General features: G+C 45.3%; 1 protein-coding gene across 3 annotated transcripts in view; it reads right to left on the reverse strand.

Moving 5' to 3' along the window:
• Positions 1–22,374, reverse strand: part of PAX7 (paired box 7) — a 101,369-nt gene that overhangs the window by 35,682 nt on the left and 43,313 nt on the right. For all 3 annotated transcript variants that reach the window (XM_074924707.1, XM_074924705.1, XM_074924706.1), the window contains exons 5-7: positions 15,579–15,778; positions 1,896–2,061; positions 1,128–1,327 (exon numbers count right to left, since the gene is read on the reverse strand). In XM_074924707.1, coding sequence (XP_074780808.1) covers positions 1,128–1,327; positions 1,896–2,061; positions 15,579–15,778 — 566 coding nt within the window. The remainder of the gene's footprint in view (positions 1–1,127; positions 1,328–1,895; positions 2,062–15,578; positions 15,779–22,374) is intronic.

Here is a 22,374-nt window from a genome sequence, read left to right on the forward strand (position 1 = left end):
ACCAAAGAGAAGGTTAAAGGTTCTATCTAATGAGGTGACAGAAAGTTAGAATTCTTATCCCAGGATAACGATAGAGTGGGCTGTATTCTCAGGTGCCGTAGATCCTGGCATCTCCGCTGCCTTCGGTGGAGCTCACCAGCTGAGGGCATAAGTCTACTCTCATGACACACACAGAACACAAGCTCTGCTCTCTCTAGACCCGCTGATGATGGAGGCTTTAACCTCTCTGTACTGCTGAGGCTTGCTGCTCGGTCACATGCAGCACTGAAAAGCCACATACACCACTGGCAGCGATCTGACCAAGCCCGGGACAGGGCCCTTCAGAACACAGCTGGGCTGAGGCTTGGAGCACAGAGCCCAGAGTCAGGTCATGGGCTCTCTATTCTGAGCTCAGGCAGGGATTTTAAAATCAAGGGTGTATTAAATGGGCAGGTCGTGGCTGTTGCCTGGTAAATTTAAAACACACACACACTCCATTTACACAAGCAGATGTGTGGTGTGTGAAGTTTATCTTTCCTCCTTTAAAGCTTACCTACACCTCTTATTCTGATCTTGTGGAAAGCATTAAGCAGAATTGTTTACGTGATGATTAGTTTCTCAAAACTAAATCCCAGGTCTACATCCTTGTGCTTTGAGGAAGCTCAGATCCATGGCACTTTCATGTCCCAACCAGACTTGGACAAGCTGGCTCCAGCTAATCTCTAAATCAGCTGCCCACAAATAAGGGACTACTGCTAAAGTAACTAAAAAAGTTGAGCGTGCTGTCATTAGGCTAAAATCCACAATCAAAGGGTCCACACCTGCACTGCAATTTTTTTGGAGGGCTGAGAAGATGAACATGGATGCTCTAGGTCCTGGTGTTTGCAATTGCAGGGTAGCTGACCTGAATATGGGAACTAACAGGCTACAAATACTCTGGCAGTACAGTGCTGAGCTCAGGATAGAGATACTGCCGATAAACAAATTAACTAATTGCTTTAACTAGGCTGCCTCCAAGAATTTGTGACAAAAAACTCCCTTGTTAACCATAACACACTGTGATAGCCTGAAGCTTGCCCTGCTCTCAGAGGATCTGGACCAGCCAAATACTATCAGCCCAAGAAAGAGAATGGAGGTGGATCACGTACCTGTGGAGAGAGGCCATTGCTGACAGGATTCATGTGGTTGGCAGGAGCTGCAGCATTCATGAAACTGTCCGAGTAGCTGGAGAAGCTGTGTCGGGCCCCGTAGGCAGAGCCGGTGTCAGCAGCGGCGGCTGCGGCGAGCCCTCCCTGGTGCATGGTGGATGGCGGCAGGGGCTGGGGTCTGTGTACAGTGCTTCCCCCGTCTGTGGAGAGAGCGTTTAGAGGTAAACAGGTGTGGGGTGTTACAGCTGGGACTGGGCAAAGCGTGGATTGGTGGTCTGGTTACCCTGAGCTCAGCTTCTGGGTCTCACCATCTCGGTGCTCCATGCAAACACGAGCCTATCACGTGACAGGTCATGCGTGGTACAAAATATGCAAACCTGGGATGAAATATCTGAATTTTCTCTGAATTTTCCCCCAGACAAAATCCATAAATTCCTTTGTATAGGTCAAGGCTAAAACCAGCTGGAATTAGCAATACTCCTTCCACTATGGAGGGATCACCTGTATGATACTCACTTTGGACTGATGTGCTTTCCATTTGAAAGCTGAGCAGAAGAACTACAGCCATGAGACACACTGACACAGCAGAAAGGACCACGAGACAGAGGAGAAAACTCTGGAATTTCCACTGACTGCCCTTCCCAGCTAAAGGAAAGCCAGCTCTGTACTACAAGACCCTTAGTGGGATGTCATGAATCAGAAAGGGAAGGGACGATGGGATGATGTAGGGCAAGAGAAAAGGAGCAGTGCAGGAGAATGGGTGCTCACCTTGGGAAATGGTGGTTGTTGGGTAGGTGGAGTCCGGCAGCTGGTATGGGGGAAGGGTCGGCATTCCTGTCGGCGGGAAGCCCCCCGGCAGCAGGTGATTGAAAGCCGCAAGTTGGTTCGCTCCCGCCTGTTTGCGCCATCTCGCTCTTCGGTTGCTGAACCACACCTGATGGGAGAGCAAAGACCACGTGTGACTCTCTCTGAGCTGCTGTCCCATCTCACCTGGGTTGCTAAAGGAAACACATCCTGAATTACAGCACTCGCCAAAAATAGGTTCAGGTCACCGCCTGGCTGAGACTTGGTGAATATTCATCTCCATTCCTCAGTTTCTTTTCTCCCACATGACGACATTACTACCGCCCTGTCTCCTAAGTGAAGATACATGCATTTAAAATTGTTAAAGATACTACTAAGAGCATAGGAGGGTGCTATCAGCAGTAGAGTGAGATGAGGAGGAATAATTTAGCTTGTGTATTCCGAGAGAGTCCATACAAAATAGATGCATTGCTACCACCTGGCCATTCTGCCTTGTTATCTGACAACTATGTGAATTATGCTGAAGGATTAAGTACCATAATAGCAACACGGCTGCACTGTTAGGAGGGATAAATAGACAGATTAGCATCATGGTTTCTATGTTAGACAAGCTAAATAGATAGAACCAGACCGGAGGGAATACAGGGTTTTCTTAGCTTCTCTGTACTGCAGCAAATCACTCTTGTCTGTATGCTAAGACATGCTCTCCTTGCAAGAGGCACTGCAGTGTGCACTAGAATTGTACTGCAGCCAATTTAAATCTCTGTGCATTAAAATAAACCCAGTATCAATGCACGTGCAAAGCTGGGCTCATGTTTCCTACAGTGCTAGTTTTACCTGTAAGACTCCAGGGGAGATTTTTCTAAATGCATTTGTCTGCCCTGATGTGTTTTATCATGGGCAATCTCCCTTCTGCATAGTGGAAAGGGCTTCTCAAGCTGTCTCTTGGGCTTGGTTTACTTCATTTAATCAGAGAGGCTCTCAGGCCCGATCCCTGTTTGGGGTTCAGAAGTATGCGGATAAGCTTTCAAGCCAGATGAGAATGCAGCTGCTGGACTTTGTGAGGCCTAAAGGGCTAGAAAACACGATTAAATTTCACAGCAACAAGAAAAAATGGAGCAAAAATCAAGAGTGTAAAGCATTTTGGGGGAAAAAATCCTCCATCAGGCTTCCAAGCTGCTCAACTTCAGATCAGAAGCTGGGGTTACAAGGGTTTGAGGCACTGCAGTCTGAACTGTCCCTACATCTTGTGAACCAAACCAAAACTCCCCTCCCTAGATACAGCAGAACCTTCGTCCGATGCACCTCGCACTTCAGACGTGGTTCAACTCCCAAAGTGGGAATCTGTCTCTGGCCTTTAAACCGAGTCCCCCTGCAAATGGTGACTTGTTAGTTTGCCTTTTTCTTAGTGCCACCTGTGAGTGTATATAATTCACTCAGCATGACCAGGCGACGTGTTCTCACCGAGAGCTGCTTATTTAATGGAGCGTTGGCTCTCAGTCCACATGCACTGCAGTGGTTCTCGCTGCAAACACAAGCGTACGCTGAGCTTCCCACACAAATTTCTGTGAGGTTGTCTGGATCACAGTCTATTATGGCTCTTTCTACAGGCTACTCATCCACTAGTGTGCTGTGGAAAGAGTTTGATTAAAACCTGCTAATGGTAGCCGTGTGTGACCTGCCGGTGATGGCGAGGCAGGACCCAGTCCTGGGCAGTCCTTCACTTCACGCTGTTCTTTACATCCATGTACAAACGAAAACAAAAAAATCCCAGTTTTCTTTGGAAGAGTTGGTCTAAAGTAAACCCCCCTGAAATGTGTACAGTGCTGATGTCAGGTCCTTGGCACCAAACGCAGCTTTTTACGGACCTGTTCCTACTGCACTGCACTGCTGGCTGAAGCAGCATAACCTCTTAGCACCTTCCAAAAGCGTGACAGAAATAGGTCAGCTTACATCCGATCTGCATTGATCAACAAAGTCCATGCAGGTCAGAATCTCTGTGTCCATTTCTGGCACCAAAAGTTGCTAGCAAAATCTAGGACAGAGTTAAGGAGAGAGAAATGAATGAACATTAAGGTCTGTAGCACTTTACAACTCTTTTATACAGTCCAATCCATGGCACAGTTTCTAGGAGCAGTGAGAAACACAAATGAATAAATTACCTTTTGTTTGCCCTGGTCATGCAAAAAGGACGGTCCTGTCCCTTTCTCATGCATGCATGTATATGTGTAATTCATGCTTTAAATTAGGGATACAGAACTTGACTCCTCCTCTCATAACATTTGCTTCCACTTTCACTGTTAAGGACATAAAACCTGTCTGAATATTTCTGCGAGCTGAACATAAGGAGATAAATAAACCTTCTCTTTTCAGAGAAAAAGGCCTAGTCCCAGGCTGGAAGCGCTTCCACTCCAAAACCAAAAGATCTTGATGCTGAGAGTAGCATATAAAACCCAGATACCTGAAGAGAAAACAACCAAGCAGCTATGAATCCAGGAATTGAGAAGAGAAATTGAACTCCAAGAATGTAAAAGGCACTCCAATGATTCCTGACACTTTTCTGACATCGCAAAGGGTGGGAAAGTTCCTTTTTTATAACCAAGAGCCAGATGCTGGCAAATCCACTCGGGATTAGAAGTTCAGAAGAAACATGTGGAATGAGATGGTCTAGTACGGGACACGTTTCTCCAACAGCCCCACAAGTAGTTGGTTTCCCTGTGGTGGTTTGTCAGTTGGCTTGGCTAACATATGATCAAAACACAGCTCTGCAAAGATTTGTGTTGTCTTGTGTTACACCACGTGAGGTTATTGTCCATGCACCAACACGCGCGTTTGCATCTGTTGTTCAGAATTAAAATTCACACGTGTGTCTATGACTCCTCCCATCTTGCTTCTCCACATCCAGTTAAGGGTGTGTAGTTCTTTCTTTTTAAAGGAAGATAAAAAGATACTCTGGATCCTATTTTACAACCAGGTAGAGTTGATGAAAAAGGCCTGGGCAGGGGCCATTCTCAGGGTGTCTTTGCATACTTCAGTCTACAATGTGCACGGGCTTGGAAGAAAGGAAAGCTAATTTACGTGACTGGGCTATCACAGAAAAAGAAAGTCAGTTCTTAATTATGTTACGGGCTCCTTCTATGACTTTGGGAAAGCTGCTGCTTTTCTGATTCAAAGTCAGTGGAAACGTTGCTGCATCCAATAAATTTAGGTCCTTACACAACCCATGCATCAGACCACCACTGCTAAATTAAGGATAAACCCCACATTATCTTGCATTTTAGTTTATTTCAGCCATCAGCCATCTGAGATAGAGGCTCTCTAACTGCCAGCAGGCACCGTACCCAGCGCAGCAAGATCTCTCTCTTGGCTGGAGCATCATAGCAAAACAAATAATAAACGATAATAATAGTAAATACACACGCACCAAATGAGATTCACAACTACATGCTTAAACATAGTGCTTCCTCACAGAGCCTGGCTGGAGAATCCAGCCACAAATACACTGAAACCTTCCACAAAGAAATTGATAGGATTTATCTTCCCGTGCAGAGGAAGGGACATTTCATGGCCCAAACAGGTTGATTCTGCCCCTTATTTATAACCCACAGAAAAAAAGAAAATACATTCCAGCTAATGACGTTAGCAATTCTTTCCCTTCCCCCGCCTTAAAGGTGGCTTGGGTCTTTATGCTTATAAATCATTTTATTGGTAGTTAAAATATAGAGGCTAGAGCATCTAACCGTAATGCGAGGCGCACTTCAAAGGGAACCTGCTTTCATTTCACAACAGTTAAGGTTTTATCAGCCACTAAAGATTCCCCCTGCCAGAGGATCCTGTTACACCATGTTAAGCCTGGGGTGAAGGCTACGGCTGCTAAAACCAGACTGGTGGGAAGAAGATGAGGAAGAGGAGGAAGTTTTGAAGCGGCTGGTCTGCCTGTGGAGATGTTCAAGGGGCTGCTGGGACTGGATTGCATGTCTAGAGTTTTATGCTGGGAAAAACATAGACAGCACTTGGGAAAAGGGCTGTGTGAAGAACCCAACAGCAGAAAAAATGGCACGTCAGAAACCTGTCTTTTCTTAAAAAGATAAGTTCCTCATGATCACTTTTCTGTGCACAGCAAAGAGATCCTGCGCAGTGTAAACGTGCTGCTTTCCAAGGGTATGGAAGTATAACATACACTGAAGACAACAGTTTGTACCTGTTAAAGACATCTGGGGCTTCTGTCCCCGCGAATCTCTTCCAAAGAATGGAAGATGCATTACAAAAACTGCTCAGCTCAACTGAGCAGATAGATACAGGAATGCCCTCATGGAAAATAACTTAAAAGAAGATATCCAAGCAGGTTCTTCATGCTCCAGCCATGCCCAGGGTCCAGGTAAGCCCAGTCCCTCACTGTGCCATGTGCACCTTGCTCAGCAGGCGAGTATGCTGCTACGAGGATCCTAGATGTTCATTGCTAGATGTTCACCACGGAATATCACTCAATCCGTTACCTTCCCCATCCCCTTCAGAGATGGGAGAGGAAGGCATGGTGAGACTGAGAAACCTCTCCAATTCATCACTGTCTGCCTCACAGAACCAGCTGATTCCAGAAGAGCCCATCCTCCTGGCCAGACTGGGTTTAGGGCAAAGGTTAGACCTGGTTCTTATTTAACCTGGACGCCTGCACCCAACCCTGTCAACGGCCATCCCAGAATGTCCCAGCCACTCGTTCTCAACCAGCAAAGCACCGGAGAAGGGCTGCAGAGACAGCTGCCTGCCAGGATGGGGCTGGACTGAATTATCCCCGCTGCCACTGAGATATGGGTCAGCTCCCACAATTTGTCAGACAAGGAGAGGAAAGGAAGGTCAAAAAGAGCCTCCTGTGGGAAAGAAAGCCTGTTGTGTTTCTGCTCAGCCTAATCAGGACTTGATGTTGGAGAAAGATAGATGGGATAAATGAGCTCATAAATGGAAACGGATGGAAAATCCAAGTTGTGCCTTTGCTCTCCAGCAGAATGGAAGAGATGCAACATGTGTTTGCTTTCACAGGCCCAAGAGGTTGCAGAAACCAGGTGGAAGAGAGTCATGTGGCCATTTATGGCCCAAGCACACCAAAAAAATTCCACCAAAGTCAGACGAAGTCCCTCCCCAGGTTGGATAGAAGCAACTCTGCCATATCAGATCCTCTCCAGGTTCTCCTTTGAACCGGAGCAGATCCCTGCAGTGCCTTGCCTTGTCCACACGAGTCACAAATGCTGCGCCACCTGGGCTTCCCAGGAGGCTGACACAGAAGGCTTTTAGAGAGGAACTCTGACAGCAACAGAGAGGTCAGGAGTAGTTACTGCTCCATCCAAATGGCTTCTTTCAAATGTGCTGTGAGTCTGCTCGCCCAGGCTGGAGAGAGTTGAGATGGTACAGTGAGATGGGATCCTCTAAGTCCCTACAACAGCTAGTGATGAGTACGCTTCCTCTGCCAGGTGCTGAGGAGTGTGAAAAACAGACACCAGACACACACAAGCATCATTGAGGCTACTCAGATAATTTTTTACAGAACAAGAAAAAAAAGCCCACGAGAGCGCACAGATTTTAGGCACGTAGATTTTTATCTGCGCATGTAGGGACATGGCTGTATCTAGTGACACTTTGGTTCAGTGCCTAAAACGCTGAGCCTCTGTCACTTGTGGGTGATACGGTTAAGATAAATATTTAACAAGGTTAGTGGAGCAGAACAAATGACTCCTCACAAATGAGATTATCCAATGAATTTAGCCTATATTTCTCCCAGCATATATCAGTTCCTGAAGGTGTTAGCTGTTTATAACAATCTATTGAAGAATTTCAACATACAGTTTGTGGTATGTTGATTTTTTTGCAAACCACTTTTTTTTTTTTTTAAAACAAACCATTGTTAGCACTGAAATATTTGATTGTGGCATTGATTACTTTACTCTTGTAATATTCTGTCTAATCTTTGAATTAATCATGCCACAAACACTTCCTCAACCAAATTTTTACTTTTAAATGATCATCACGGTATGAACACTTGATAACTGCTAATGGATTTCATAGTCTAGACGAGGAAGCAGGAGGCAGGAGAAATGGGATAGATCTGTCCACTTAGACACTGAGACATCCTGCACTGGGTTTGAACTCATCGCTTCACAGCTCCAAGCCCAACGCTGCCCAGGGATGCAGCTTTATCATTTACCGTAATATAAGTTAATACTTACAAATTAAAAAAATATTATCATTGAAGGAAACAGTTATTGGATACGGAATGATTGTTTGCAAATGTTGTGTTTTACAGCTCTACATTTTACAAACTGTGCTTCTGAGTGGTTATTTCAGTCGTCGGAGGAAATTCTGTCAAAGTAAAATAAAATTTAAAATAAAACCTCTGTTTTACTTATCTGTTTATCTCTTTATAAACCCCAAACAATTTAAAATTGTCTGTGGGTGAATGTGACTTGTGGAAGGTGAAAGACATCAGGATGAGTTCACTGCTGTCAGAAAGCAGCTGCAAGGTAGTGATTTGATGAAGTGATTTCTCTCCACTCGAACACTTGCTTCTTAGACGGCCAAGTCTTAATGGTGTTAGAGTTGCATTTAAACATTTCGGAACGGGCTTTGATGCTCACACCTCACAGAGATGAACGCGTTGGAGAGTACTTTTCCTGCTGCTGTAGTTTGGCTAGAGATAGGCTGGGCTTTAACAGCAAATCAGCAGCACATTGATTCCTCCCATCAAGATTTTCTTTGCAAAAGCAAAAGCTAAGAGCTTTTAAAAATAGCTTAAGCGCCTGAGGGCAGTGGCTCAAAGATTAAAACACTCTAGCAAACTCTCCTCCTGATAATTATAAACATTTTCTATTGTTGATCAAGCAGTATCTATTTAATTGGTGTCCCAGTAAGCAGAAAGCCTCCTTAGCTGGGGAGACTGAGGGCAGACGAGAGCCCCGCGTGCTGGCTGCTCCAAGCAACGGCACACTTGCTCCCTTTACTGGGCACGCACTGGGCGGTAGCTCTGGTAGTATCAGAGGTTCAGCATAGGGCATATGAGCAAAGTGTATGAGAGACGTTTTGGTCCACACCCTCGCTGGACTGGAAATTTTGTGATAAAGGTTCTTCTCATAAAACCTCTGGGAGGCCCTATTTGTTTTTAATACAATGGGACAGACACTCTGCTGCTATAAATCAGTGCAACTTCACTGACTTCCATTTAGGCCAGCTGAGTGCGCAGTGTTAGACACAACCGCTTCATCCGAGGAACTGGGATCTCGTTCATTGCTTTGGCCTCTGGGCCCTCTGTCCTTTGTAAGAAAATCAAATCGTTACCACATTGTCTGGGGGAATCCCTTTTTCAGCTTGTGACCATGAGGCTGGTAGTAAAGCTCCTTGGTCAAAAGCAAACCAAGAAAAGCAGAATAGGACAAACAATCAAAAAAGTCAGTTCCAGGTTTTGCATCGCAACACAGAAATCCACAATTTTATCTAAAAATTATGGTTTTGGAACTGAATGGATTCCTCCATTTGCAGAAGCCAGCAAATTCAAAGGAGCACTTTCTGACATAAATTTCTCCATTTGCTTCATACAGATTCCCTGCCCCACACATACAAACCAAGCAGCTCTTGTCAAATTACACTGCAAGTCCTGAAGTTTATATTCATTCCTGTTGATTTCAACCGATGCTTTGCCAGAAGGACTACAGGATTAGGCTTATCATTTTTATCTTCTGTAAAGTATAAAATACTTAATGAAATAGCGCTGACTCTCTCCAGCAAGATGCCCTCAGGCTTACATAGCTGGGACTATGTCCCCTGTCAGTGGGACATTTCTATTTCCAAGGGGGCTGGTTACTGTAATTCTACCACGAATACCAAAAGTGCTGATGCTTTTCTAAGCAAGCCCTTAGATACGGACATAGGACGTGCTTGCAATTTTAAGAGATTATCTCTGGCTTTTTCAAAGTTCAGGTGGAAAAAGACTTGCCGCTGCAGTTTGGATACCTGGTAATTTACTTTGCAGTTTGTTCTTGTCTATTTTTTATGTGACTAGTAGGTGGACTGAGGGCTTGTTTGGAGCGTACTAGATGGGGCAAGGTATGCTGTGGGTTACTCTTTAATCCAATTGCCCTTCTGTTTCTAATTCAGGCTGGAAAGATGTGAAAGAACAGCAGCAACGCTGTGAGACATCGAGCACCGATTCACTAAGCAAACAGAAAGCAATGTTTGAAGACTGCAACCGACCTCTCTTGCTCATCAGCAACATCTTTCTGCAGCAAAATCTCCCTGAGACACGAGGGGGGAGCATCTGGACCCTCCTCACCATCTCGGCTGCATTCAGCCCTCACTGGCTTTACCTTGCAGAGCCGCTTTCTTTAAAGCTGGCTGGAACAGCTCGCTACCCTCGCCCCGACCTCTCCCGGGAGCTGGATGCCGCTTGGCATCGCCCGGCCGGTCCCTCGACGTGCCTGGGCACACGCACCGGCAGTACCACCGCGGTTCTCACGGACCCGCTGCCGCGGTGCCAGGGGCTGTTCTTGCCGTGGGCCGTCGATCTGGACGCTCCGGCGTGCGAGAGCGCGGCTGGCCCCGTGCCGTGGAAAACGAGTGTGCCAAGCCAGCCCCTGCCAACGAGAGCCCCAACTGCCGGCTCCTCCGCACAGCCTCTCGGTGCCCCGGCTGCTGCCAAAAACACAGGGCAGCTGTTGTGTCATAACCTCATCGCAGCCCTCTTCACAAGAAATGTAAACTACTCGGAGCCTCAGGAAGAAAGAAAACATTCTCAGCTGACCTTTAAGGCAGGGGGATTGCCTCAGAAGAGCCAGTTTGGACACATCTCAAAGAGTTTGGGAAGCAAAACACCAGGCAAACAGTATTAGGCTACAGCAGATTTGCATGACTCCAGTTCATGCTCAGAGCTGGAGGAGACCTGCTTACCACCGTATCGTCCCTTCCTATAACACTCTCATCTTCAAAAAGCACCATCTCAAGGCACAGGATAGACCTTTGACCACAGTCACAGCTGCTGAAAGAGCATTGGGTCCCCACTAGCACACAGCAGAGATATTTGAGAAGTTCTTGAGAAATCCATGTATTTTCTGGAAACTAGACTGCAGAGTACTGCTGGAAAATGGTGGTTTTCAGCTTCTTACTGAGAAAACAATTGCTTTGTGAAAAATTTCAAGCAAAATTGAATGGCTTTTTTTTTTTTTTTTTTCTTCTGGTGCTCTGTTGGGCATGTCTGAGCCACTGCAGCACGATCTAGAATATGGCTGTTTGTTTACTACAGTTTGAAACTGTGTCATAAAATACATATTATGTGAGTAGCCTAGAAATGCACCAAGATTTCAGAGACAGAATTGCTCTGAGCCTTTTTATTGAATGAAACATCCATTTTCTCCCAGGCAGAAATCACAATAGTATCCATCATAAAAATGATCAATAAAGCACTGGGTTGCGACTCCTGCTGTCTAGTTTAATTTTGTTATTGAAATAATGGTTTCTCAGTGCATGGAATTTCCTGGGGATTAATAACAGACATCAGAATCACAACACACCCACCTCTTTGTGCTTCTTTTTTATTTCCACAAAGCACCCACTGCCTGGACCATAGGAACTAAAATTTCTTGTACCCAGCTGCCTGTGCTATGACCATCCGAATCATCCGCAGGTGACACTGAGGAGCAAAAGCTGCCATCTATTTTGTGGGAACAATCTAGATAGATTTCTGGGAAAGATTTCTGAGATAATACTTTGGAGCCTGCCACATCTGACTCCTTATAGCACCAGGACAAATAGAGATGGGCTGCTTGCGTGGGAACCTACCCACCAAAGTCCATTTGTGAAAAACGTTTTCAGTGCACAAATTTGTTGGGATTGCGGTGCTGACCTGAGGATAATTTGGGCATAGCAACTGCCTTGTTTTACCTTATATTTCTTTCTGTTGTTATTGTTCAAGTGAAAAACGGAAATAAGCACTGGGGTTTGTTGGTAACTAGCCTTAAAAATGCCCCACATTTGGGCAAATACATCCACAAATTGGATCATCTAGAAGGCTTAGTTTAAACTCCCTAGACCCATGACTGATGTACCTGGTGTCTTTTTTGACATTGCTTTGAGAAGTCATTTCTACACCTAGACAAGATTTTCCTGACAAAACTGTTTTCCTATTGAAAAACACTGTCGTGACAAAGCTAAGCTGTTTACAAGAAAAGGGTTGTTCTGAAAAAAGTCCATTCTCTAGCAGAAAAGTTTCAAAATTATCACAGAATCCTGTTTAGGGTTTTCTTCCATATAAAAACTTTGACATCATCAGTTAGATAATTGCAAAAACTGGCGTAAAAACCCAAAATACATTCAAGATCAAAATCAAAGCTTCCATTAAATTAGCTAAGTGAATCGCTTAGCTGTTAGACTTAATTTTTAAATCCATGAATGCTTGGCATTCAACAGCTTGTTTTCTGGAAGGGTGGAAATGGGAGCTTGCAGACGGGCAACAATTTGTTCAGTGCTGGACAATTAGTGTGGACACATGAGTAAAGACATTGCCTTGCACAAAAACAAGTCAGTGGGAATTTCCACTGGTGGCCTTGCTGGGCATGGGTTTGGCACTGTAATCCTGATCCTTCCGGAAATCCACGGCAGACTTGTCCCTGGCTATGCTCAATTTGAGATTAACCTTTTAATGGCTGCTCCTACCTTTGGGTGTGTTGAAGTCTGAATGCTGGAATTCTGTGTCTCAACCACACAAACACTGCAGTGACCTTGGAAAAATATTGCTCACCCTCCCATGATCTTCCTAGCAGATGAGAAACCGGAGCTTGGAACTGCTCCCCCCCACCCCCTCTTGTTGTTCAGCTTGTGAATTTTATTAGCTGTCAACGTGTCAAACTTCCACTTAGCTGGACAGCTGCGTGATCAGTGAGACTCAGGCCTGCCAATAAAGTTTAACAGAGCTATCAGCTTTTCACGTGGAAGAGATTATGGTACGCAAATACTCAGGTATCAGCGAGAATGAATGAGACTTAGGTAAGTTCACCTTTCACATGGTAAAGCAAAGAGAGGAGAGGAGGAAGAAGAAGCAAAGAGATAGACAGTCTCACTTATCTTTGTTCAGTGCTTGTGGAGTGATTATCAAAATGGGATCCTAGTGCAGGGATGTTGTATATACACGACACAGCAACACCTGAGCTGTGATTCAGAGACTTGGCCGTGAGCTGGGGATTGTCCAGCCGTGGCTGTGCAGCACACAAGTGGCACTGAGATCCAGAAGAAGGATGAAGAAATGACCAGACACTGAGGAGCAGTGGAGGCTGCTCTCAAGTCTCTTTTGTGACTATGGGGCACAACATACTTTTCATACATCTGCCTCCCATTTTACGTGTTAACATGATAAGCTTCTGCGGACAAGATAGATAGGTAGATGTTGGCATGGTCCTTAACACCCAGAAACCCTGATCTCAGCTGGCCTTAGCATTATTACAGCTATCTTTAATCCGAAGCACATCTCTTGGCCTTAAAACCTCTGTTGAGACAAGAGTAAGACACTAAGGTGGTAGAAGATTCCCTGCTGGATGGGTACATGTGTGGATGTGTGTGTGGCTTTTTTTTTTTTTTTTTCTCCACAAGAACTTGATTGACTAATGTTTGTAGATCCTGAGAGCCAGTAAAAGATCTGCTCTGATATCCAGAAAATTTTACAAGGGGCGGCAGGCTTAAAAGTGGTGGGAAGAAGCTGACTCTGCCAGGATGTCGGAATGAGAAAGCCATCAGGAATGTGCCTCAGAGAACAGCTGCTACTAGAGCCCTGGCAGCAACCTCCACACAAGCTGCCTGGGAGCAAGTAGAGGGATTCGGAGATCACAGCTTGAGACAAGGGAAAGGTTCTATTTATTTATTTATTTAGCTTTCCCTTTCTCTGCTTTCGTCTCCCTCCTTTCTCCCAGCCTTGTCACAGTGAGGTCAGAGACCCTTGGAAAAGAGACAACCTGCCTCTGGTTTTTCACTGCCTGGCACTTCAGGGCTTTTCCCTTCCTCCCCAGCATGCCCTCATGTAACACAGGTTTCTCTCACCCCATAAAAAGATGCTACCTAAACTCTGGTCTCCCTTGAAACTCCTTTTTGTTAGTTTGCTTGCTGCAGAAACATGTGGTTTTATTCCCCCCTTAATATCTTATGTCCATCCACATAAATAAGAGCTTAAGGAACAGAATCTGCAAAACAGAAACAGGGAAATTCATATGTTCCAGTTTTTGGTAGCTTGGTCGCCTAAATTAGCCACTTTCCCAAGCTCCATCTATGAATCTACCTGGCTAGCAAATTAACACTGTTACTGTTGGACACTCTGGCATGGTCTTTTGGCTGAGATGAAAACTAGAATCAGTTTAAAGTTTTCTAGATCCTTTTTGCAGTCTCCATAGCCAAACCCTGAGTGTTGATGGATTCAGGAAAATCCAGTACCTCTCAAGAGAAAGCTGGAGGGAGGCGAGAGGGCATCTAGTGCAGTTCTGTGACTGGCTTAACACTTCTTTGGGAAAGGCGGCTAATGGGAAAAGCCCTTCACCAGTGAATGTCCCAGGTGTGGGGGGAAGTATCCGTTCCCAGACAGCTGGGAGAAAACAGCAAAAACTTTTGGTGGTTTTGACTTCTGAGTGAGCACATCAAGCTCATTATCCTGAGAACCGCAGAACAAAAAAACCAAACCAAAACAAAACAAAAAGCCTGTTTTGTTTCGGCAGAGCTGGTTAATTGAGTGAGTGTTTCCTTGTCACAAGCCTGGAGTACTCTTTCCCTCCTCCCTCAGTGCCCGCAATTCAACTCTCCGCTGCATGCACAGAGACCCCTGTGCTTAGCGTGAAACCTAATCGCGCTGCCCACACGGAGGACGGACTGCTGGGGTCTCCATTTCACTTCTCTAACCCAGCACAATCCCCAATCCCTCCCCCTTTCCTTCCCATTCCCCAAGGGACTCTATTATACCCCCCGATCTGTTCACACTCCTTATCCCTCTGCGTGTTTGCACACACTGCTGACCCAGCCTTTATCTGGAAGACATAAGGGTCTCTGTGTGGAGTTCCCACTAGGGCTATTAATCGTGTAGATGTCAGAGTCCCCCGGCTCCAAACCCTCCCTTCCTGCTCCTCCCCTCTTCTTCCCTCCCCCCGCCCTTTTTGTGTTCTCTGGAGATCGAGGGGAAAAAAAGTTTTCTGAAAATTCACACACAGAACTTGCAAACTTCGCAAAATATGATCCGGTCCCCTGGGCAAGGCTGGTAAATGGTGTGATTTCTTCTAAAACACCAAATACAAACATACACACACACTGCTTCCTTCTAGGCAAATGGAGGAATTTCCTCCACAGAAAACAGAGCGCTAAGTGCCTTGCCAAGTTAGGGGAAGTTTGGCTCCTGGTCCCAACCTGGATGGAAACCCTCCAGCTGGTACCTCTGCAACGGGCCAAATCCAAGAGGCATATCGGCAAACGTGGGAATCTGCAGAACTGGATTGAAGTCTCAGATCTTCGTGGATGTGGCTCCGGAGAAGCGCATCCACGTTACCACCTTTCAACACCCTCATCCTTGGCACTACCATCTCCTTCCCCAAGATAAACAAGAAGCTGTGCCACCCGGCTGACTTGCCACGCACTGGCTCCAGCCCTTACCTGAACTCGGGCCTCGGTGAGCTTGGTTCTCTGAGCTAGCTCCTCCCGTGTGTAGATGTCTGGGTAGTGGGTTCTCTCGAAGGCCTTCTCCAGCTCCTCCAGCTGCTCAGCGGTGAAAGTGGTTCGGCTGCGGCGTTGCTTGCGCTTCAGAGGCAGGTCTGGTTCGGACTCGACGTCAGAGCCTTCGTCCAGCCTGTTACCTGCGGCGGGAGAGAAACGGGAGCTGAGGCTCGCGTGGTGAAAAGCCACGGGACAACGGCTGTTGGAAGAGTTAAGCAGCCCAGCAAAGTAATCTCAGATCTACCGTGATGGTGTCCATCAAAACAAATATTCTGTCCATGTATAATAAATACATCCACCAGTTTTCTACTATTTCTGTAGTTTCCTGGTACTTTTTTTCCCCCGCTTTGTAAAACTCCCACCTATCAAAATCAGAACTGTTTGCAGGAAAGGGATGGTTCAAAGTCCACTGCTGAAACTCTTATACTGAAAGAACTTCCAGTGGTAGACTTGGGTTATTTTAAGAAATTCCTATGTTTTTTTAAATGACTGTTTCAGAGTTGCACATTTTACATTGAAAAGTCATAGAAGCTCAAATGAGCGCATTAAAAAACTCAGTGCACGATGCTTTGACTTGTGCAGCCTGATTTCCTCTTGTGTTTTGCCAAGTATCAGTGTTTGAGATTTCAATTTTTTTAAACCACCTCTGGAACAAAAAGAAGAAATATTAGGAATTTTTACAGCTGGGAAAAGTATTTCCAACTCCAACTAACCTCTGGGCTTGGCTGCCCACAGGATACAGTCCCTCTTCTCTTACTTTCCAAATTTCAGCAGGAGCTCTGCACAAGGCCAGACTCCTACAGCATTAAGATGCCATTAAAGTCCTTCACCAATGTCTAACTAGTCACCTCCTTCCTCCACCTTCACTTGCCTCAGATCTCTGCCCTTCCCTTCTCCCTGTCTTGACCCCGGCACCACATCTATTGCTTCCTGACGCCCTTGTCAAACGCAAACATGTATAACTGAAATAAGTAAGCCCAGTTTTGCTCTTTTGTTTTTTTTTTTTTTTCATGTGGAGATAAAACAGAAGGCATTGCATTGATATTCACCAAGTCTATAGTCAGACTCAGCAGATTTTAGAGGGGCTGCACCAAGAACAGAGTTAGCGGTGACTCCAGTGTTCACCAGAGGCCTCTCGAGGAGCAAAGCTTGGGTTTCAAAGACGTACAATATGCAGGTTATCAGTTCCCTGTGGTGCAGATGTTGATGTATTGAGGATCTCAGCCAGGCCAAAACGTTATGTCTGCCTTTGGGACAGTGAAAAATGTGCCACTGGTTCACGGCAGCAGAGAAGGAAGAATATGACATACGAAACCTTTCAGCTAGGTGAGAGATCTGGCCTCTGCTGCACCTTTTACTTCTCTGTCATGAAACTAGAACACTCATTAAATGTGCACTCGTTTTTTTTTTTTCTCTACCAAGCTTGGCTGCTGTCTTTCTGAATAACTGCACAGACAGACTCGGCCAGAATCTGCTTAAACACTGTGCTCACAGAGAAATGTTTTTTCTTTTGAGAAAAACTTTGCCAATTTAGGATTTAAGCAGGACTTACATATGCTTATCTTGACGATAAAGTTCCCTAAAGTTACTAACGGTGTTTTTCAGTCCTCCCTTTTTGTTCAGCTCCTATACTATCATTATCCAAAAATTTGCCTTTTTCTTTCAGAGCTGGGAACTGCAGCTGTGACTTCCCCAACAGCTGCTCAAGAGTGGTGGCAGTTTGAGGAGTATGAGACAAATATCCCATCGGAGCTCACTTGTTTATACTGAGATCACCACAAAATACCATTGCATTCAGCTTGCTGCAACGCAAAAATGCTTTTATGTCTTGGGGCTTCACAGGGAGGCTGCGGTGTCAGAACTCAGCTAACCACAGTTTTGCTGGAGACAGAGAAACTGCTGCAGAGAAGGTGGTGGGTTGTTTCGGAGTCGAACACATCACCTTAAGAGGTTTTCCCTTCTTCTGGTTTACTAATACACAGGGTCTTTACACATGTTCATTTTTTTAAATCAAGAAACTTTTTTCTCTCACTGAAGTAATTTTAAAGACAGTTTCACCGTATATAGCAGAAATTTGTTACTAAACTAGCTTTTTGGTTATGTCCATTTTCAGGGAAGGTTTAAAGTCTCAAGTGGTGTAAAAGGAACATCTGTACTTGAAAATAACATCCCTCTACATCTGGGTCCCAGATGATTCGGGGCAGGTAGAAGCACATCTGGACCTCGGAATACCATGCTGTGCAAAAGCACATCTGGAAACCTATAGCATACAGTAAATTTCTTTAAGTTACTCACTTAAGTCACTGACTATTTTTGGTTTAATTCATATATTTTCTGGAAATACTTGATATGAAGTAAAATAAGGATGGACGTGTGTTTTGGTCCAGGATGTGAGAGGGCCAATATGAGAAAGGGGAAGGAAAATATACTAAGTTAAATGTCATTTAACTCTGCAGCCGACCATATTTCTTTCTAGTAAATACACATTTCTGTATAGTTAGTATGCATACTTAGGAACAACGTTCAGCCTGTGAGCTCTTTTAAGCCAGGAATTGTCATTTGTGGCATGTTTCATGCCTGGTGCAACAAAGCCCCAACCTGCCTGGAAAGAACTATGGTGACAGCAATGTCAAAAATGACTTTTTTAAGATCTAAATCTCTTGGCCACTTGATAGCCATCTTGTAACATCTGCCTACAGCTTGCCCACTTGCTTGGTCCAAATGCTTGCATAGTATACAACAAACCTGAGATCCAGCATCTCCTCAAGTGAGGAAAAAAAGTCTAGAAAAGGATTGATAACATGTTTCATCTCTCATCCTTCACTTTGCTCTTTTTTTTTTTTTTTTTTTTTGTTCTGCAAAAGCCTAGAAGGGAAAACAGCCAAATTTTCTTAACTACTTTATGCTCTTAATTAAGGATCCCTGGTTTGGCCACAAAGTTGTGGGAGAGGAAAACTGACTGTCATGAGTAACCATCTGTTGTATTCAGGGCAGCCTGGTGACTGTGCTGGCCATCACGCTGGCTACAGGGTTAAAAGGGTAGAGAGCCAAACCTTGCCACATAAACTGATGTAACACTTTCTCACCGCAAGTCTCCAAAACAGCTCCCGACTGGCATTATCTCCATTTTACAACCGTGGCAGGGATGACAGAAGTCACCCACCTACGGTCACCCTGTGAGTCAGGAGCAAAGCTGGGAAAAGAAGCCACAGCTCCTCGTGCCAAGTCCAAGGCTCCAACAACCCGACTACAAAGATGAAACCAAGAGAGCAAGAAAAATCCCAGGGTATGTCTGGAACCAGCTGGTCTTGGTACGATGCAGCTGCTGCTGTCAGACACAGATTCATTAAATAATATAGAAAGTCTTTCAGCTGAGACAGACTGCAGTACAAGCCTATTATCTAATGCATCCCCTATGACCAGGGGACAGTCTCCCTTACCTGCCTAAGATGCAACTCAAGGATCTAACAGGTCTTTTCCATTCCTAAACAGCTGAAATCTGCTGGACAAACCACTGCTGTAATCTCCACGAAGTTTCTGTGCAATTAGAAGCTTTACCAAGCTGCAGGAGTAACTCAAGGAGAGTCCTTCACTAGGCAAGCCCAGAGGGAGTCATCCAAACCTTGAATGCTTCATTTTTTTTGCTCCACATCCCTCTGTGAAAAATGGATGTGTAGCCCTGCCAGCAGCATGAGCAGGGGGTGAATCCTAGTTTGCAGCCTCCAGCACAACGGGGCTATTGCTGTAGAAATAATCATTAGCATGCACTGGTAGCATTTTACACTTACTCAGCACGGACAGCAATGAACACCCTGTAAATACGAAGGTGGAGAAATATCTCGCAGCAGCTTCTTGTGTGGCTTACCAATCATTAGTTGTGATGAAGGATGGGAAACAGCTAGCTGTCCAATACGCAGCTCCCCTAGGATATCATACTGGCTAAAGATTGACAGAAAAGAACAGAATGGAGGGAAAAATCTCATGGGAGGACAAGTCAGAGAAAAGGAAAAATTAAGAGAAAAGTGTGCGCGTTACAGGACACACACACACTGATCCCACTATTTTTTTTTTTAATAGCGATTCCATCTTTATTATTTAGCATAACTGCTCTGTAGATCAGAAAGAAAAAAGGCAAACTGCTCAAATCTCTGCTTTGCAATACTCTTAGAAATAAAGAGACAAAGGCTTCATTATGGGAATGAAAGCAAGTTTGCCAGTGTGAAAACTCATAAGCTCTTCCCTCTGCTCAGAGGAGGTTATTCAGGCACCTTCTTGGAGCAGAGATACCACACAGCTCATGCAAAGGGGGGAGATGACCCTGTGAAGGGACTTGCTGAAGGTTTCCTCGGACCACTATCAAGTTCCACATTTCAAGGAGGTTGAGCTGGGAAAACTGAATAAACCAAAATGGTTCTTTCTCCCCGCAGAAATGAGCACAGCCAGAGCATGCGCACAGGAGTGTGTGCACGATGGCATAGGAAAGGTGACAAATATAAGCTTGGGCTTGTTCTGGGACCCATTCTAGCATGAGAAAACATGTAAATTATGGCCCACACACTCACATTCCTGAATAATGCTGCCATTTCAGGTTGGGATACAATTAGCAAGAGCTGGGAAGAGCTCTCTGGAGGGGTTTGAAAGGAATGGAAGTGGACTGGACCTTGAGGAAGGAACAAGAAAAACCCTCTGTAATTATGGACTGGATGTGTCCTCCCTCTCCCCATTCCCTTCACTCCTCTATTTCCCTTCCTCCCCCTTCGCCTTTCTCCTCTCCCCCTCCATTCACTGCTTCTGGGGGCCTCTTAGCCCTGGAGTTAAATTAATCAACAGGATTAGGTGGAATCGGCCACAACAAGACCCTCCAGGCTCAGACTGAGCCCTTGATGCTCTACAAGGACCTGCTGCCTTGTCTTGAAGCACCTTGGTGCCGTCTGGAAGGATTGGCAGACAGGACCAGACATGAAAACGCATTCATTAAATTGGGGATCGGATTTTGTTAGAGGGTAAAGGGGAGCTGCACATTTTCTCCTTCAGTATTTCTCATCTCATTTCCTCTCCTTCTCTCTTGCTTCCAGCTGCACCATCCTAAAAATTAAATGTGTGTTGGAGGGGAGAGACGAAGAGGGGGGAAGGGAATGGTTTTGTGAATGGCTTAGCTGTAACTGCACCTTTTGTGCTGCAATTGGCTTTAGCAAACTCACCCATATACTGCTGGATCAACAGCGATGCTCCACAAAACCAGATCTAGAAGTGACTGGCTGGGAAACTAATGCAGCCACAGGGGAACTTGGATTTAATAGCATGAGAGAAATAAGAAAATCTCACTTTGAAGGTACCAACAAGATCTGAGCACCCACATGTTACAGCCCCACACCAGATCCCCCCCTTCTTCACAACACTCTCCATGCACCAAAGGTGTCGTGCTTGGTGGCCCCAACAGCTACCCCTGCATAAACACGCACACACACATTTTTCTGGTCCCATGTGAACTTCAGGTACAATTAAAGAGTCTCTCAATGACCTTGAAAAGGGTAGGCTTTGCCTGGCATACGATGCTTTTGCTGCCTGCCATTGCCTTAATAAATGCAACCACACTGACATGAGACAGTGAGGAGGTACCCATCTCACAGGTGAAAATATCTCCTGGTTGCAGGTACTTTGTCATGAGGGCCTGAAATAATAAGATATATTATAGGTGAGATCCTTGCTGTGGATCTGGGTACAGTACATCTGTGGAACACTTTCTACTCCCCCAAAAGGATGTGGGATGAACAAGGATCACCAAGGCACAGCTGTTTGTTCACAGAGCATGTCTTCTGTGCTGGACCTGCAGTCAACAGCTTCAGAAGCAAAAGCTGAAACTCTCTCTGACTTCTTAGCATCTGCCTTTCCCTCTGGCAGAAAGCAAACAAAACCCATCAAAATGCAAACAAGACTATGACAAGCCTGAGAGAAGGGCGACGCCGTGGCGGCATCGCAAGCACAAAATTGTATTGCCTTCATTTTTCTTTCCAACATGAAAACCAGAACACCCTTTTCTCTCTCTTCTTGGAAAATGATGAAGTCCTGAGTTCACAATGAGAGAGAGGTGCATACATGTGCGCAGAAAAACCCCCACTCACCTCCAAACCTATTCAGCAGCAGGTAGCAGAGGGGGACAGAGGCGTTTCAAATTCATCTCTTGCCCCCCTTCCCCTGTCCAAGCACATTCCCAGACACAAAAAACCAATAATCGACACAGCACATACAATAAAGCTTGGGTTTCCCCCTCCCTCCCCTTTCCAACCTGTAAACTCCCCATTCTCCAGCATTTGCTCGTGCCTGCGCAGCTGTATTACAGTTTAACATAGTTTAGAGGGCTGTGGCGTGGAGCAGTGGCAGAAAACGAATCACATAATAGTTGATATGCGTTTTAATCAAGTAATTCAGCCCAAGCAGAATGATAGTGCCTGTTGGTGGGGTGCCCTTGAATACCAAACAGACCGGGTAGCAGGCCTAGGAAAATGAAAAAGTCATTTACAGCTCAGCTGGGGACTGCAGTGTTCAGCAAAGCATTAGTGTGGGGGCCTTAGAAAATAAGGATTTGGGTGGTTTGTTTTTTTTTTTTTTTTGTGCAGGCACTGAACTGACCAGCTGTAACCAAACCACAGACGGAGGTAATGTCCATTATGGGCTTTACAACCTGGAAATAATACTCACAGTGGAGCTGATGCTCTTGAACGGGGAGGCAGAGACA

This window comes from Athene noctua, chromosome 22 (assembly GCF_965140245.1).
Source record: "Athene noctua chromosome 22, bAthNoc1.hap1.1, whole genome shotgun sequence".
NCBI lineage: Eukaryota > Metazoa > Chordata > Aves > Strigiformes > Strigidae > Athene > Athene noctua.